Source organism: Chaetodon auriga, chromosome 17, assembly GCF_051107435.1.
Source record: "Chaetodon auriga isolate fChaAug3 chromosome 17, fChaAug3.hap1, whole genome shotgun sequence".
NCBI lineage: Eukaryota > Metazoa > Chordata > Actinopteri > Chaetodontiformes > Chaetodontidae > Chaetodon > Chaetodon auriga.
In genome coordinates, this window is record NC_135090.1 from 19,636,464 (window position 1) to 19,655,586 (window position 19,123).

At 41.8% G+C, this 19,123-nt stretch overlaps 1 protein-coding gene across 3 annotated transcripts in view; it reads left to right on the top strand.

Annotated features, from left to right (window-relative positions):
* Window positions 1–19,123, top strand: part of atp9b (ATPase phospholipid transporting 9B) — a 37,751-nt gene that overhangs the window by 2,489 nt on the left and 16,139 nt on the right. For all 3 annotated transcript variants that reach the window (XM_076754282.1, XM_076754281.1, XM_076754283.1), the window contains 12 exons: window positions 2,175–2,348; window positions 4,501–4,651; window positions 5,589–5,702; window positions 6,382–6,490; window positions 7,179–7,237; window positions 8,222–8,273; window positions 9,684–9,778; window positions 11,480–11,560; window positions 13,357–13,432; window positions 14,989–15,065; window positions 18,094–18,254; window positions 18,672–18,814. In XM_076754282.1, the coding sequence (XP_076610397.1) occupies window positions 2,175–2,348; window positions 4,501–4,651; window positions 5,589–5,702; window positions 6,382–6,490; window positions 7,179–7,237; window positions 8,222–8,273; window positions 9,684–9,778; window positions 11,480–11,560; window positions 13,357–13,432; window positions 14,989–15,065; window positions 18,094–18,254; window positions 18,672–18,814 (1,292 nt within the window). The remainder of the gene's footprint in view (window positions 1–2,174; window positions 2,349–4,500; window positions 4,652–5,588; window positions 5,703–6,381; window positions 6,491–7,178; window positions 7,238–8,221; window positions 8,274–9,683; window positions 9,779–11,479; window positions 11,561–13,356; window positions 13,433–14,988; window positions 15,066–18,093; window positions 18,255–18,671; window positions 18,815–19,123) is intronic.

Sequence of the window (19,123 nt, forward strand, 5' to 3'; positions counted from 1 at the left end):
CTGCGTCTGTGGAGCTAAAGCAGTGACTTTAAGTTTTGGCATCGAAAACAAACCTGAACTGAAAAAGGAAGCATTGGCATTGAAACTCTTGTATTGGCACTGAAAAATGAAACAGACTTAAAAATGATTTCATTTTAATATTTCAATATTTCTTTGGATTCTGATGGGTTTTTCAATGGCAATCTTGTGATTTTTTTTTTCTTCATATTTTCCACGATAGTTTTTTGTTGATGTCAGGTTTCTTTTTTTTTTAGTCTCACTGGTTTTTAGTTTTAACTTTCTGTCACTGTTTTTGTGTGAAGAGGAGGAATTTGAAGGGAGGGACGTGGAGAGTGGGATACGTGTAATCTGCATACTAAGGAGATTATGTCTCCAAGTCTTTGACGTGACCACACATTTATTGTACTGCAGATAACCACGAGTTCACAAAATTTAAAGTCACTGTTACAGCCCCTTAAGCCTCCACCCAAACAGTCTGATTCGAATCCTTCCCAGAATTGTGCAGCTGCAGTTGAATCAAATAAAAAAAAATCAATTAAATTAAAGTTACATTTTAACGTGTAAATGCAGAGATGTTTCTGCTCAGTCAGCTTTCAAGTGTTGGACGTTAAAGCTCCATGCCGCAAATAACTAACCTGTAAGAAACACTGTATTTGAACAGCAGTAATTCACGTCAGTGCAAAGTCCTTTACCCACCTACACCTCTGTTGTTCAGTTAGTTATACTTCATTTGTTGTGTTGTGAATCAGCTCTCTCTGAATTCTTTGTACATGTAAAAGCAGGGTGTTATTGTTGATATCAGTCCTTGGCTTTGTGCAGATTCCTACCCTGTGTGCAGAAAACATGAAAACAGTCATCAGCATAACATTCAGCGAGTCTCCACACCTGCAGTTACCACCCGCTCAGACCTTCACACCAGAGTCCTGAGTACAGAAAGTGCTCTGAGTAGAAAATCATTCCCCTGTGATTTTTATTTCTCTCTGTTCGAGTGGGATTTTCATTCAACAAGTGGTAATAAAAGGCATTTACAGACTCGACACACTTGGTCGCATGTAGCATTACGTGGCAGCGACATTTTGGTCCTGTCTTGAGATGGTGTCTGTTGAAATGTAACACATATGAATGTTCATGTTTTTATAATGTCTGAAACGCTCATTGTGCTGGATCAGTGTGACCAGCTTTGGCAGTGGTGGAGGCAGCTTCCTTCATCCCCTGTTAACACCAGATTTGGGTTTTCAACAATAAATATTCCACAACAAGCGGTGAATTATCACCTGTTTTTACCAACCAACGTGAAGTTTCTGCATTAGAGAATAGTACAGCCTTGTCTTCATGCCAGCAGAAAGGGAAAGGGCCTTGACTTTACAGTAACCAAGAGAGTAGCTCTTCTTTTAGTAAACCTGATATCCTCATTGATACCCACGACTCATTGTATTCTCCAGCATTTGTCACATTTAGCTGCCTATCTTAGACTTTTCCTTTTGACTTAAATATTATTGTAAGAGATTTTCATTCAAGATTATTTTTTCAGCTTTGATGTGTTTGATACGTCTCTGGTAACATACATTCTTTTTGTTGTGTTGTCAGTTTGCAGCTAATACTGGCTACGGTGACTTAGCCAGTACTGTGATCCCATGTTTCTCTCTGTCAGGCTACAGACCGTCTTGATTCTTTCGAGGCGCCTCATGAATAAGACATGTGCCTCTCAAGAGTGTTTCCAGTGTTTCTTTATAATGTGAATAGGAGATGTGCTCTACAGTACTTAGTGATAAAGGAACTGAGCCAACTTTTCTAACAAGGTTTAATGTTGGCTGCTCTTCAGCCTTTCACCAGATTTTGCACATCTGGTGCTACAAAGAGCTTTCTCTCACTGTTAAATCCTGACCGTCAACCAGGTACAAAATGTCCATAGTTAACCACACAGCCTGTATGTCGATCATGTATAGTTCAGCATCCATATAGATTAAAAGAGGAGTGTGTTGTAATGGGTAGACTAATTTTTCAAAAGTGCCGAGTGTTTTATTACATTTTAAATGGAAAGTCATCATGAGTGACTATAATTCACTGAAAATGTTATCACTCCTCATTTAAAATACTGCGTTCTGCTGAACACGGTCTGATGCAGTTCCCTGTTCAGTTTCCGTTTCATATGTTTCTGCACTCTGCCCTCACAGATACTCTCTAGAAGATGAGCCCTCTAACCTGGATGAGATGCCTCTGATGATGTCGGAGGAAGGCTTTGAGAATGATGAGAGCGACTACCAGACGCTGCCACGGGCCAGAGTCAATCAGAGCCGGAGAGGGCTCGGCTGGTTCCTCCTGGGAGGATGGAAAACTCTCTGCGGCAGGTATTTCTACACCATTACATTGTTTAATATACTGTTTTTTCCGTCTTTACGACTTAATGACTTGGCCGTCAGTGCATGATGACGCAAAGAAATCACGGTCTGGACTCATTTAGCTGGACCTTTTCCTCCCTGCTTCAGTTCAGGCCTACGCGAGAAGAATTAACTAAAACTGTGAGGATAAAATAATCTCAGGAGTGTTTCTGCTTGTATTTTTTTACCTCTGCTGCACGTTTTTACTCCACTCTGTCACGTACTGCTGAGATGTCCTTTGTTGTTTTCAATATAAACTAGATAAACATAATTTTCTTACTATAATGACACAACTTGAATAAGATTTATGATGTATTCTGTTAAAAGATCTCTAAACATAAATAGCACAGGGTATCAGTTCAAGTTTTACTGTTAAAGTCATGTTAATCATAGTCTATGAATGGTTGCAAGGTCAGGTATTAGAGAAAAGTAAACAGATATTTACTGATTTCAGACCTGAATAAATTCCTCTGCTGCACTGCAAAGTCACGTCATTTTCTGTCTGTGGATCAGTGAGTTCCTCTGCTTCCATTTGGTCCTTTTAACCACTCTGAAAGTTGTCAGTGTTTTGTCATTCTGTAAATGTATGAGCGGTGTATAATGTCAGTGAGTATGCCGCGATGATCAGTTTGGATTTCTAACGCACCGGTAGTTGTGCATGAAGTGCAAAGAGAGGATAAGGGCATGTTTTTGGTCGAGTTCCTCGATGCGCACCAACAGTCCAAAAAGATTTCGTCAAACAGAACGATGCGGTTTATCCAGCTAATGATTAATTTGACAGGTTTTTGCCCTCTAAAGATGCTCCTTTCTGGCTAAGAGAAGAGTGTTTGTTTATGCCGGAACAGTAAAGTGTAACATTTATAAACAAATGTTTGTGCAGCACTTCAGTGCCCAAAAGTAACATTTACTGAATTTCATAGAATATTCTGTTTTGGGCGTCGTTTTGTTGTCAGTGGTGCATCTCCAGCTGAAGCTGCATATTGATCCCCCCTCCCCATCCCCCCACTAATGAACAAATCGGATTTTTCACAGCTGACCAGTTTGATGCTTTCCAGTAATTTTATGTGTGCTTAGTGTGGGATTATAAAACACAAATAATTCACACTGAATAAGCCCTGACTGTTCAAATGGCATATTATTTGAATAGCATTCATTTGCTCAAATAATCGCTCTTATGAAACTGGACTCGGAGTGCACAGAGACAGAGAACGGCGAGGCCAATACAAACAAGACTTTCACCAAAGTTGATTTATTTAGTTTTATGTTTTGCCAACTTGCTTAAAAAGTGGAAAAGCCAAGTCGATCAGCATGACGGTATACACCGACACTCTCCCCTCTTTCGCCCCCAGGTGCCAGTTTAGGTCATGCAAGCTGCTCTCATTGTAATTTACCCCCACACTACACCTCTGTTTGCATTTGATATCAGATATGCCAGATAAACCCCAATGTAGTCATTAGCAGGTTGATAGAAAGTCAAATACTTTTTCAAAAGTAAATGTCAATCTACAATCCATCTCCTCTCTCTAATCTCTTCTTAGAACTTTGATGATATCACAGTAATAACAAAGGCACAACAAAGCGCTGGTCTTTGCATGTTAGAAAGAGTCAACATGAGGTAAAACTGACAAGGACGAATACGCATCATATTCTGCCAGACGCGTACAGCACGTCTGACGGTTAAGGCTTCGCGGCTTATTCGATCCTGAAGGTGTCCGACTCCCACAGCATCAGGAGGGGAATTCCCTCCTGGAGATACTAACCTTTTCAGATCGTTCAAGAGCAGAGAGCAAAGGACTTCTCTATAAAAATTGTGTCAAAAGACACCTTGAAGATCTAATTAACACTGACAAACCAGGGATATAAATAACATCAGTACTGTAGGATGATGATCAGTTGCTCTTTGTTTTTTTCTCCCTGGTTAGAGCTTCTTCATCGTTATCGATTTGCTGCATTTCTTTGCCTTCATGTGATCATTTATTAAATCTCTTTGGGTTTTGGAGTGTTGGTCGTAGAAAACAAGGAATGTAAGGATTTAAAGACTTTCGGAAATTAAGCAATAGGCAGTTTTTACAATTCCATCATTATTTCCAGACCACAGATTAATCATGTGTTCCCCTCTCAGCTGCTGTGACTGCCTGGCCCACGTATGTCGGAGGAAGAAGGAGCTGAAGGCCCGGACGGTGTGGCTTGGCTGCCCGGAGAAATGTGAGGAGAAGTACCCCAAAAACGCCATCAAAAACCAGAAGTACAACATCTTCACCTTTGTGCCTGGGGTGAGTTGAAGAACAAGAAATACCCGCAGTGGAAATCCATCCTTCCAGCTGAACTGTGCTGATCTTTTCACAGATTAACAGTATGTAAAGCACACTAGCATGCACTGGCTTTAATTGTTAACTGTTCTGTCATTAAGTTAAGGGTTTACACTGCAGGGGACATTAGAGATCCATCAGACTTACTTATTAAAACCAAATGGCTCCATGATTAAGAGGGCTGCCTTCGGCCCAGGCCATAAAATGTCAACTGTCTATTAGAGACGTAGATATTCTCATCGATGTCGAACAAAACGGCTCTGTTTTTCTCCCTCCACTTTGAATTATTAAATACACACAAATTGAGTTTAGCGGTGTGCATTTTTCCCTAAAGGTCAGAGGGTTCATTAACTGTAGAGCATCGTCCATTGATCCCATTGTCTCTGATAATCTGTGACTGCATGCTAGACTCTCATTATTGCAAACATTATTCAAAATTTGACCTTAGATGAATAGGATGCTTAGGGATCCCTGTTGATGGATGGCCCGTTAGCACAGAGCCGCAGAAAGTCACAGGTGGCTCTTTGGTATGTGAGGTTCAAGGAAGTCGGCCCGTTTTCCTTCCTCGTTCGTTATTGTGATCATAAGTCGTGGTTGCCTCGCGCTGTTTCTTTATTCTGCACCCACCGACGTCGCACCGAGTGACTGAGCCACGTGAAACCCTGAGTGCCGTTTGAAACAGAAGTCCTCGAAGTGTCAGAGTTTCCACTGGGTTAATGTAAAGTTAACAGCATTAACATGTATCTTATTCCCACCTTGGAACACGTACAGTAACTCATCCCGCCTGCTCTGTTGTTGCCGCATCCTCTTTGTCTTCTTTGGCAGCTGTCGTCGTCTCTGACTCAGCTTGCTGACATGTTAACTCACCTCTCTGAATCCTCGTCTTCTGCTGCCTTCTCAGGTTCTCTACCAGCAGTTCAAGTTCTTCCTCAATCTCTACTTTCTGGTGGTGGCCTGTTCCCAGTTTGTGCCATCGCTGAAAATCGGATATTTGTACACGTACTGGGCGCCTCTGGTAAATGCACTTCAGTTTTTACTCTTGATTGATTTGTATGGAAAATATTTTGGTCTCTCACAGCTTGTCCACCCTGGTTTATGCCACAAATGTTTGTATTCAAATATGTTTTTGTCATTTATTTAAAACAACATCCAGCAAAAGTCTATTAGTGCTGAAATGATTCGTTGATTGTCAGAATTGCAAAGTATTTTGTCTTTTTAGTCATTTTCTAAAGCAAAAAATACCAAATATTTTCTGCTTCCAGCTATTTACATGTGAGGATTTGCTGCATCTTCTTTTTTTTTTTATATCTTTGGAAATTGAATATCTTTTAGTTTTGGACTGTTGGTCAAGCAAAACAAGTACCCTTGAAACATGGCAGCTACACGCCTCCCCTGTCCACAGATTCTACATTCATACGCAGATATCTGCTGATAGAGATTATTAAAGCAGATCCAAAACCAATAGATCACCAACTTATTAACACATGTTGGAGTCACTTATTTATCCCGTGAAGATTGTATTAAATTTACAGTTTACAGGGTTTTTTTTAATGATCAGGCTGGTTTTACCAACTTATTTGTAACAAGTTATTTGTAACCCGTGCGTAGAATTAAGCTTTGCATTAATGCCTTCTGGTATTGACGAGGCTTTGTAAATGATCAATGGAGTGATTGATCTGTTCTCTTGTCCTCAGGGCTTTGTCTTAGCCGTTACGATGGTGCGAGAGGCTGTGGACGAAGTGCGACGGTACCAGCGGGACAAGGAGATGAATTCTCAACTCTACAGCAAGCTCACAGTGCGAGGTCAGTGAGATCCATCCTGCTCATGCCGGTAACTGTTTGCTGACATTATGATAACGGATATTCCAGCGTACAGTCAAGCTCTCCCCATGCAATTACGAGACGGCACTCCACTGGATCTACACTTGTAACAGAAGTCATTCCTCTCTCTGTAATTGCATTGATTTTTCTTTTTCTCTCAGGTTCTCAAGACTGTATGATCTAAGATGTGTCCCTTTGTTGAATGTGTGGTAAAATCCCCCTGTGTGGTATCTGTGACCGTGGCTGAGGATGTCGCTTTCACTCTCTCTGTGCTCATGTGCTGCATGTACACATTTGTCTCTGCACAGAAGAAGAAGAAGAAGAAGGGTCGTAGCAGATATTGGGGCAATATAATTGAGAGTGATCCTATGTGCCATTGTTTTAGTCTATGCCTCAGACCAGAGATGAAAACAGAAGGGTATCACATTATCACGCTGGAGGTGATCGATCTGTTAGAAGGTGAAGAGCAATAGCAAAAAGTGGGTTGTGGTTTTAAGAGTCAGCGTCATTTTCGAGGGGCAGAAATCAATACCTTCGTTTTACTTCTCAGCTGTTTAAAAATTCAGAGCGTGCATTAAAAACAAAAAGTCTAATTGATGTGAAGTTACTTTACGGTTGCTGTCCGCTGTCCGTCGCGTTTTGTGTTCACTCAAGGTGCATTTCTCCTCAGGTAAAGTTCAAGTGAAGAGTTCAGACATACAAGTCGGGGACCTGATCATCGTTGAGAAGGTAACACGTGAATGTTTGTAGATATTTTTATAAATGGGATTTTTAAAGGATCAGTGTTGGACAGTTTTCTGTAACAAATGTTATGACTGCAAATGATTATTTATGTGTGAATAACTGTTTATTTATCCTCTAGGTTTGGTTGTATTATTGTATGATTCCAATGGGATGCTGTCTAAAAGATAAATAAAACAGAACGTGATAGACACATACTCAACTGACAACTGTACAAAGATGATGTATATTTGCTATAATATTTACATTTTACACAGCGTCACAACTTTTTTGGAAGTGGAGTCGTCCTCACTTTATTAATGAAGTAGGCAATTTAGAAAATATTACCCACAATTAGCTGCTTTTAACGTTAACACCTCTCTGCATTACTGGTATTAAAGAGTGCCGTGACGGCACAGCCCCTTTCCAATGTGAGGCACTCAGCACAAAAACTTAATGGGAGCAGTATAGAATCTTGTCACTGAAGAGTTACTGCTGCATTACTTCACCAGCTTCTCACGTTTGAGTTCATTTAATTTGCCTCTTTCCCTCATTTTAGTTTTCAACGTAATTTTGCTCGATTCTCGGTTCAAATCAGTGATTTTATGATTCACTACATATTCTGCTCACCTCCAAAATAAAACAAAGGGCATTTTGAATAGTTGAGGAGCCACTTTGAGGTGTATCGTAAAATGGATTTGAAGGTACATTTTGAAGAAGTTTTGCTTTACTGTGACAGAGAAACTGGAAATGCACTTCTGATACCATGAAAGTCCCCCTCACCTGTTAAACACGTGACCTTCGGTTTCAGCTCGGCCAATGTGAAATCTAGCCGTGTCTACTGTGTGTTAGACAGACTTTAAAAAACTGTTTCTCTTTCACCCTCTGGTCAAGGTATTGACCTTGTTTAATTATTCAGGGAGATTCAAAGGACCTCAGTGCTCAGTAACACCCTGATATTTACACTGCTTTTTTTTTCTTTCCTTTTTGTAGAACCAAAGGATTCCTGCAGACATGATATTCCTGAGAACGTCAGAGAAAAATGGTGAGCAGGCAAAGTGTTGGTGTAACTTTATCAATGTGAAGCAGGACGATGGCGGATAGACGCGATCGTGCTCAGCGATGCTCCTCCTGGATAGATGGAATAGTGATGCAAAATAAGATAAAACAGACCGAATGCCTTTCAGCTGAACTTTGTCTGCCTTGTGGCACTTTAGCGAACTGTGTCAAGATCATTTGAGTGAGGAGTGTGACTTTTCCCCAGTCCTTTGACATCATCTGATCGAGGCAGGAAGTGATTCGTATGATTGATGTCACATTCTTCTAGTGACTGATGATGCAAATTCCAATTAATCAATGAGCTGCGTCAGATCCTGGCTCTTTTCTAACGGGCATCGGGAGGAAATGTTCTGAGGACATCATTTCCATCAATCTCTGATGTGCCAATAATCCTGGCAGGGAGTTGTTGATGTCTTTATGCCTCCAACACACACACACACGCACACACACATACATAAACACATCTTTATCTTTCACACAGTCTCATATACTTTGTCTTTCTCTCTCTCTCACACACACACACACTCATACCTCAGTGATGTCATGTGAGGAGCTGAAGTGCCATCACTGCAGAAGGAAAGCATGAATCATCATCCTTGTGTTAATGTTTTCTATCATAGTTGAGCCTCCAGGGATGGTTTATAGCTGCCCTTTACCCTCTCTGTCAAATAGTTGCTCTCATCCATCAGTTTCATATGTAATATTACCTCAGATCAATACAGGTCACGACTGCTCAACGTTAATCGAACCCTGCGGTGTCCACGGCAGCCACAGACGCTCTGGATTGTGCCACAGGCTGTAATGTACTGCGCTGTCGGTCTGCACTTTGACACAATGCCAGTTCATTACAGTAGAATCTTTTTTATATGATACATGTGCTTTACGTTTTTTAATATATTGTCTCACAAAGATGTGTGACATTTAAGCACTATTTGATATATTTTCACAACACAAACTCATACCAAATACATCGAAACAGGCTCATATTTGTTTTGTGGGTCTTCAGAAACTCTCAGGCTTTCCAAAAATACCCATATTTGACCAGTATGTACCGTATGACCCCTAGCTCACAGTGGCTAATGTTAGCTAGTGGTCGCAAACTTTAGATGGATGTTGCTATGCATTGATTTAAGGAGAAGTTTAAGGGAAGCATGTGGACATGGGGTCCAAGTTCCTACCCTTGGATACACTTGAGGTATTATAATCAGAGTTTATTTATTTGCCAAATAACACTGATGTTGAGAAATGTGTAGCATCTGTGTGTTTTGGAAAGAGACTAATCCTTAGGTCGCCTACTTGGCTACATAAAGTCACTCATCACTATATGGTGACAATAAGACCTCACTTCCAGTGTGAAAGCTTCTAGTTTTGGTAACATTTCTGTTCTTTTTTCCAGGTGCGTGTTTCATCAGAACAGATCAGCTGGATGGAGAAACAGACTGGAAACTGAAGGTTGCCGTCGGCTGCACACAACGACTACCAGCAGTCGGGGTATGGATACATTACGATGTCGTCAATCTCTGGTAACAGACAAACCTGACAGTGAATAAGTGAACGAGTGCTCTGCTGTCCCTAAAAGCATTGCTCATGAAATGAAGTCGTCTGGCTGTGATGGAAACCTAATCATTGATGACGGACAGCTGGAACAATCGTGAGCTGACAGCGGCTTCCTTTAGCTGGAGGCGATACTCAACACTTAAGATTTAAGTTGAGTTGATGGGTTTTTTTGTTGCCACTTAATGTGATCAGAGAATTAAAGTTTCAGCAAGTAATTTGATGATTGAGCCCTGGCATCCAGATTGAGTTTCAAGAGACCTGAAGATGGCAAGAGTTGTCTCCACTTTAGCTACTATTCAACCTTGTCACAATGTTGCTCGTCACTTTGGGACGATTTATCCTGAGAATGTTTCCCCAACTCACCTTTTGTCAGAAGTCGCTTGCTTCGATGTGTGATTGTTCTTGTGCAGAAATGGAAGTTAATTCCTCTAATGGTAAAAAGTGAACATGTTACCTCAGATTTACTAAAGACTGGGAAAGATGTGGAACGCTCCAAAAACACCTGTTTGGAACATTCCACAGGTAAACAGGTTGATTTGTAACAGGTGAGAGTATCATGATTGGGTATGAAAGGGGCATCCTGGAAAGGCTCAGTCGTTCACAAGCAAGGATGGAGCGAGGTTCACCACTTTGTGAACACATGATTGGATAAAAGACATTAATACATGAACTCAGGAACTTTTTGTAAACACTTTGTTGGTGGTAAACTCAGTTCGTTTGCAAATGATTGATTCTGTTTTTACTGACGTTTTGCACAGTGCCCCGCCCTGGAATCAGGGTTTACTACCACTCCTCACTAAACCCTGACGAAATGCAGGCTTGAGTGTTTTTCTTCTTATAAGTTATATTATCAGCTGCCACATTTATAACTGAATGCATCAAGATTCCCTCTGAGTCTCTGAGCCTCCTTCTGTGAAACGCTGGAGGAACACTACTCCCCATTGGGGGTTCAGGAAAATAATCTTGCCTGCTCCTCTTTAACCGCTCTGCCCATGTTCTCACCAGGAGAACACTATCTGAGCATGGCTGAGGGTTGCCTGGCTGCTGCAGAAGCTGGCTGCCTGAATAATTTAATATTTACAATCAATTTTGTTCCTCTCGGGGCAAAAAAAGGGCTGGTGTTGGGTGCCTGACAGGCCAAAAGGTTGCAGTCTTACTTGTCGGGATGGCTGAGAGAAACGGGTGATTGAAGACTTAGTTTTCTAAATTGTTTATTAGTGTGCTTATTTTTGTTACGTCCAAGAATTACCAAGATACTAAGATGGTGTGTGCAATGGAGAAAAATTAAGGGAATACAATGTAGTCTACATTTCCATCATTTGACAAAAAATTCAAGGTTCACTTAGCAGCTTTTCCCTCATCTTTCTTCATGACAACTGAGCAAAAAATGGTATGTTGTTGAGTGATCCAGTAATACGTGGACATTGACATAAGATTATTTTGTAAAAGTGGTATTTCTAAGGTTGGGAATTACATTTATGTCACTATAGAAATGTAATTGACTCTCATCTAAAGTGATTTCAAATGACTTCAGCTTAAATGTATAGACTGAAAACACAAACACAAACAGAATTTCCTGTTCATTTCTAAACACTGAAGCCTTTATCGCCTTCCCTCTCCGTCTCCTTGCCTCAGGACCTCTTCTCCATCAGCGCCTACGTCTACGCCCAGAAGCCTCAGCTGGACATCCACAGTTTCGAGGGGAACTTCACAAGGGTACAGTAGCTCGTTGACATATTTATAAGCTGTAAAACAGATCTTAAACACATGCAGATTTTTCTTTCTGCACTGACTGGATTGACACAGACGATGTGTATCACTGCAATGTGTTGACAGGCGGCAACAATGAGAGCTTGTGTGTCCATCTGGGCCTGTTGTTATCTCCAGCAGGCGTACCTCTTACATCACAGACAGGTTCTCGCAGCTCCAGCTTCATCCATCCCGTCTTGCTTGTTGCTCAGTGAATTTTTTTTCTTCTTCTTCTTCTTTTTTTTTTTTTTATTAATAGCAGATTAGCGCAGCCCCCACAGAGAGGAGAGCTCCAGTACAAAGGGAGGCTTTGTGGCCCGTCTTCACTCTTGGCCACACACCAGGCTTAGTGAGCGAGCACTTCCTCCGCTCATTCATCCTCCGCGGCCTTCCTTTGCATAGCGTGTGCTTTTAGTCCGAGCAGGATGGGAAAAAAATGGGTTCCCACAGATCCGCAGCAAATGAACTTACCTATTTATGAGGGTTTCTTTTTTCCTTTTTTTTTTTTTTTTCTCCTCGAGACGGATATGGTGGCTTTGTTTCTGTGGTCTTTATTGAGACCCTCTGCAGTTATGAACACCGTAGTTTGATGCCAATGTCAGAGCGGTCAAGCATTCTGTAACCTGCCATTTATTTTTCATGCACCTCTTCCCATGTTTGAGCGGATTGACAGGATGTGGGTGCTTAGGTATCATAATTATCATATCAGACAGGCAATTTGAGCCGAAACTGGAGCCTTGACTCTGCACTCCTGACTCGAGCCATTTTCAGCTTTCGTCTTTATTTAAGAGAGAGGGCTAAAACAGGAGGGAGGGTGTAACAAGAGGCTCTCCAGAGGCTTATTTATCACTGAAATCTCATCTATGTGCACTCTCTATACTGTTTTTAAAAGGAGCCTCTATCACCATGCCAAATCTAGTGAAAGTATTGATAAAGAGACTACTGTATTGCTACAGTCTGCACAACTGTGTCAGGTGCTTGTGAAAATTAATGGCACAGCAGCAGAGTCCGGCCTTTCCGGTCAGGCTGTGTACACTCTCAGCCGAGCTCATATTCTTCAGTTCTGTTCAGCTGAAATCTTTATTTTCAGGGACATTTTGTTTGCTTCGACAAACGTTTTTTTGCCTGAAACATTAAATAACAATAAAAACAGTTTTCAAATTTAAAACTGTCCAAACCCACCACAGTATATACTGCATACAGCTGATAATATGAGATCAAATAAAACGCATACGCAGTACTGCAGATATTCACAGTAAGTCACTGCTGTATTGTTTTCGCCTCATCTCTTTAAATACTGTAAGACAAGTCCATCACAAAAAAAATCTCTAAATGTGGCCCAAAGCACAGAGCAGCTCAATGGTACAAAACATGAAATATGAAATAGATTTCAGCTTCAATTTTCATTCATTTTTAAAGAGAATTTATTGTTTTAGCTGCATCGATCGTCTTTTTCTGTCTAAAAGCAAAATTGGTGGTTTTGCCTTTCTCATCTCGTCCAGAGTCGAGTGCGTTTTTGTTTTAGAATCCATGTTTTGAGCTGCGATGTGTTGAGCTACTGTATTTGGCATTTCATGTTAACCATTTATGAGCTCAAATGCTATAAATGATTAGCTATAGTGTTCGTTAGCTGGACGGACACACAGTGACACAACACACGGATAAACTTTGAAACATGTGCATCTGCTGCACCAGAGTCATCAGAGCGAAACAGAACACACAAGTGGTGAAGCAGTGTTTGTCCTTTTCCACTTCTCCTGTAGGAAGACACGGATCCACAGATCCACGAGAGTCTGAGCATCGAAAACACTCTCTGGGCCAGCACAGTCGTTGCATCCGGTAAGTAAACAGCTTTTGTTTCAAGTCTGTTTTTCTATTGAAATGAGATATAAGATTGTGCTCGCTGCTGAATCTCTACCACATTAGTCAGGAAGTATTTTTAAACCCTCGATTACAGTGAAATATTTGTCTCTGCATTAAAAGATTTTTTTACTTCCACCTGTTTTTATGCACAGTTTCAATTTACACATAAAAAACCTGGAAGTGGAAGAAATGTGTGAGAAGTTTTTTGTGCTTTGCTTTAGTGACACATCAAACACCCTGACTTCAACTGTACACAGAGCGCTCATGTCATTATTCATGTGACCACTCCACCAAAACAGTAAAGGCTAATAAAAAGAGGGGGGTGCTGGGAGTGTTAATAACATCAACACTGCACATGCACGTTGTGTTTTTCATAGATTTTAGAAATCTGCTTAAAATTCTTGCAGTAGTATCACAGAAACAAAACCACTCCCTGCTCGTCGCAGTACTTGTTGTACTCGAGTTGTGTTGCTCAAATTGACGGTATGAAGCCTCGATGGTGTTTGATTTGACGCTGCTCCGTGCTTGTTTGAAGAACTCCGAGAACACCCACCGTTGAGGTAATCCTCCCTCGCTCCAGCTAAGCCATTCCCCACAGAAATGGTTGTCAGTTGAGAGTGTTTGTGACGCTCCCAGCGATGGCCACACCATTGATTTGCGGTGTTGCTCTCCCCTCTGGCCTGACCTTGACCAAAAGAACAAACACACACACACACACACACACACACACACACACACACTGGCACAAAAAGCCTGACTTAGACCCCTTACATCATCTCTGCTCGGGAATGTCATTGTCCTCCACAAGCCTCCCCTTGACAGACACTTCAGCGGCTCTACAGTGGCATTCCGGGCACTTGAACCGGCCTGGATCCCCACGTGTTCACTCTCACAGGCCCCAGTCCAGCTGTGACAAGAGAATTAGTCGTTGGCATATTCAGATTGAAGCCCCTGTGCATGCTGAGCCGCACACAATTTGTCACATCGCTCAATATTTCTGAAGTTAGACGTCAACGAGAGCGATTCATCACCTTTCTCCTCAGGTCCTGCAGCCATTGGTCTCTTTTCTTCTTCTCTTGGCGTCTTCGCTTCACTCTCCTCGCTTTGTTTTCAGCCCTTTTTTAACTTTCTTGCCGTTTTTATAGTTTGGGGATTTCAGGGGCTGTATTTGGGTTTATTATTGCCTTTTGCTCCTCCATTAAGCTCATTTAATATTAATGACTCATTAATCCTTTGTAATAAGGCCACCGTAATGAATTGGCAAATAAAGATGGCAGCGTATTGATCAGGTTTTATGAGCTTCCATAGGATGGCTGAAGGCCCTGGGAGTCTAAGCGTATTAAACTCCTGTCTGTTGGCTTGAGCGGCAATGAGACAAAACTGCCTCAGCTCAGCCTTATTGTGTTTCCTCCCATGCAGTTCATCTTACTTGACCAAGATGAGTGTGTGCATGTATGTATGTGTGTGTGAGATGGTGGGGGTGGGGTGCAGTTAATGAGCAGCATTACTTTCCTTGTCTCTCTCCTTGGCAGGCACGGTGATAGGGGTGGTGATCTACACAGGCAAAGAGACCAGAAGCGTACTGAACACGTCCTATGCCAAGAACAAGGTGAATTACTTTTTAGTTTTTCTGTTTCTGCGGGAAAGACGGAAAGTTGTGCCTCTGGTTTTTCTGTTTTTACTCGCAGGTGCTTTAAATGTCAGGATTTTTTTTCTGTTTTTTTAATAAGAAATGAGATGATTAGGAGGAGAGTATCTCACGGTGACTGTGGTTACTGTGATTTTTATTATCGTTATCGATGCAGAAAAAGCCCTCAACGGTTTAAAGTTCAAGGTGACGTCTTCAAATGTCTTGTTTTCTCTGACCCAAAGATTTCCACTTTACAATCACAGAAGACAAAGAAAAGCAGCAAACTGTCACAGTTTAAAGCTGGGTAAAGTTTCAGATTTATGCTTTTTGACAATTAATTGATGACCAAAACAGTTGCTATCATTTTTCCGTTGATCCACTAATCGTTTCGGTTCTATTTGAATTACATCGCTTACGGCACTAAAATGCACTTCCGAGTGAATTTTTCTTTCTGCACTTTTTCACAAGATTTTTCTAAAGATATCTCAGTTTTACCACCTGGAAAACACAGAAATTAAGATTTTTTTAAAGCATTAACAAACTAAAAAATAAGAAAGGCATTTTATTGTGAAACCGCTCACACGTACTAACATCTGTTCCAGGTTCCCCTCATGCCGTCTCTTCCCCCCGCCTCTAATCACTAATCAATCACTGTGGCGAGGTGGTTTTTTAACCTTGACTTTCTAGATAAAGTTGGACCTGTCAATGCTAAAGGTCAGCGCCAGTTGCTAATTAACCAAAAGGGAAATTAACTAACCCAGGATTTAAATGACATTTTCAGCTGAAAGTTAATCCCGCAGAATCCCCATCGAGCGTTTTGTGCCCAGATTGAGGAGATTGATGAAAATTTGAGTCTGAATATAAGATTTTAGCTGGAAGATGGTTGAACCAGATACACACCGGTCAACTGATAGAGGCGAGCATCAGCAGGATCTGTGAGGCAGTGTTGTGGCTACAGCGCATCGGCCGCTCAATGACTTTAACACACAAAGTTATCGCCTACAACCGTCTGCACCGCTGAAGCTCTCCGTGGCACCACACGGCCCCCACACTGCAGCACAGTTTTGACACCGGTGTCTTTTATTAAGAACGCTGATGTGGCCGGTCGAACGGCGGGGGCCGCTGTTTTGTGTAAGCTCGACAGTTGAGAGGAATTCAATATTTCAAGGAGATGATGTCAGAAGTGCCAATATGGAGACTGGAGATTGGGGGAGAAAGTCGATACAGTGTGGCTGAAGTCACAAGAACATTTTGGCCTCATATAATCTGTTGTGACACCGGCCAGGACAATGCCTGCACTTGATCAATCTGACAGGCCGTCAGACATAGATTCGCTCTTTGTCTGGGTATTGTTAGACAGACCTCTGTCTGAGTAAAGAGACAGAACAATGTCATTTGACAAGAAGGCTGCTCTTCAATAAAGATTTGTTTGAAGCCCCAGCACTCTGCTCGCCTCATGTCCCTCATCCTGTTTCTCTGAAAAAAAAAAGCAAACTTAAAGTTGTTTACTGGCAACTCAAGAATCAATTTCAGCTTATTTTCCTGACTGCGTTGCTTCGCCCGCGTCACAAACACTGAACAATACGCTGCTTACTGACTGAAGTCCTGATATTCTTTGGTTTTAACTCGATGAATATTCATGTCCCGGGGCTGCGATTCTTCATCAGATTTCACACACATGCTAAAATACAAGCCACACAGGCAGATCGAATCATTCCTTTCACTTTTAATGGCTTGGAGATGAATGGAGTAAAATATGCACTTTTTTATTCATTGATAGCATCTTTAGGTTGAGGTAATTGAGTCCTTTTTCCCCCCTTGACTGAATGAATAATGACTTCATCTGATCCCCGGCAAGGCTTGGAAAATTTAGACCAGCCATTGTTCAAGCAGAAGGGGATCCTTTTGCTTTTCAGGCATGCACTGTGCTCTCTGTCTTAATTTTTCTTCATTTTAATCCACCCAAACCCCCTATTTTTCTCAATAGCTCAACCATGAACCATGTAGTGAGACAGCAGGGTGGGGAGATACCCACCCGCTCGCTCCCCTTACCCTTCCCTTCTCCGCACTCTGCTACTGGGAGTTTAACAGCGACTGATAAATCAGTCACACTGGTCTCCCAGCTCTCCCCGTCCTCAGGGGAATGGGCTTGGTGGGGGTTTAGGCAGTGGAGGAATTTTGCTGCTTTTTATATGTGCTTGCCCCCTCCCCTCCTTTTCAGAGCAGTTCCTTTTATTTGAGGGAGGAGAGATGTTATGTTCTGCTGTTTTTGTAAGCGTGGTGCGTCAGAAGAAAGCCCTCTGTGCACAGGGCTTCGCTGTGAGCGCTGCCAGAAAGGGGAAGGGCACTTCTTTATTTGACATCTTTTTCCCACATGCTCCATTGGCTGGGAGATACACTCGAAAAATAAAAGACAACTCTGACCCCCTTTTTTGTCTTTTTTTTTTTTTTTTTTTCCACAGCTATCTCAATATGGGAACTTTATTTATTTTTGAGGCCTTTTGACCTTCTGTTGCATTCAAGGACAATACTTCAGCATGGCAATAATGCAGCTTGTGGCTTACCACAAAATAGGGCCACCAATAAACTTATTTATGTCGTACACACAGTTTGCATGATAAAAGCCAGCAGCCAAGGATGTCTTTCATTGGCTTTGTTGTTTTCTCCCTGTGTAGCATATTGTCAGGCTTTGGAAGCAGATGGGAAAGTTACAAAGAGTCTTCTCTTGTATAAGTTGTTGGTGAAGGGATAAGATGTTTACTCTGAATCTCCAGTCTGGACTTATTGTTGTAGGTTTACATGTTGTGTGCTTGCTGCTAAAGGAAAACATAATGGTCCTCAGACTATGGAGTGTAGAATGGATCCACCATCATGCAGCAGGCATACAGTCAGATTTTTACTGAGTTTATCTTATAAATAACTCCACGCTCTAACCTGCTCAGAGGAAACGAGTTGGACAGTAATGTTAAAATTTGCTGTTTTGACCTCTGACCTCTTGTTCCGATAGGTTGGCCTGCTGGACCTGGAGCTGAACCGCCTCACCAAGGCCCTGTTCCTGGCCCAGGTGGTTCTGTCTGTTGTCATGGTGGCGCTGCAGGGGTTCGTGGGCCCTTGGTTCCGTAACCTTTTCCGATTCGTCGTGCTGTTCTCTTACATTATCCCCATCAGGTACTTTGTGATTCTCTTCATTCTTCGAAGTAAGAAATGCTCGACGAGGTGTCCATTATCAGGAATTAATGGATACCCTGCAGCCAATCAGAATTGAGTATTCCCCCAGACTGTGGTGTAAAAGCTGTTATTTTGTGACCACGACCAAATAACCATGGCTGTACAGTGACATGTTTCTTTCCAAGCAGAACATTTGGTCTCACAGTGGGAAAAAAAATTAATGCAAAAATTAAATTAGCTTTGAAACCCAAAGCTCGCCATCTGCTTCATGCTCGTCGTTTTACACTCTACAGACATTTTTTAAGGCATCAGATCAGTGCTTTTTGGTGTGCACTTTGAGTTGGAGTTTTGCTTCTGTTTTATTCTTCATGCTCTCATTGTTATTGTAGATTACAGCTTTGTTTTTCCCATGTGTAGCTTGCGTGTAAACCTGGACATGGGAAAGTCAGCCTACGGCTGGATGATCATGAAAGATGAAAATATCCCCGGCACTGTTGTGAGAACCAGCACCATCCCAGAAGAACTGGGCCGGCTAGTGTACCTGCTGACAGACAAGACTGGTGGGTGTCCAAGCGTACTGAAGAAATATCACATTTACAGTAGATTTTTGGTATTTAAGTTGAAGTAAAATTCTAATTCAAAATTATAATTCATTGGTTTGCAAGTACAAGCTGTGCACGTTCAGTTGGCATCAGCACAGACCCCTGTCCTTGAATGCACAGGGTGGGAATATTGTATGTGCACAGTATACTGCAACTTTATTGGTTTTATGTTCAACAATAATTCTCAAAAAAACCAAACTCATTGCCCAGTTTGACGCTCCATCAGGCTCTGCCCTTTCCAAGAGGTGTAGCACACATTTAATCGTT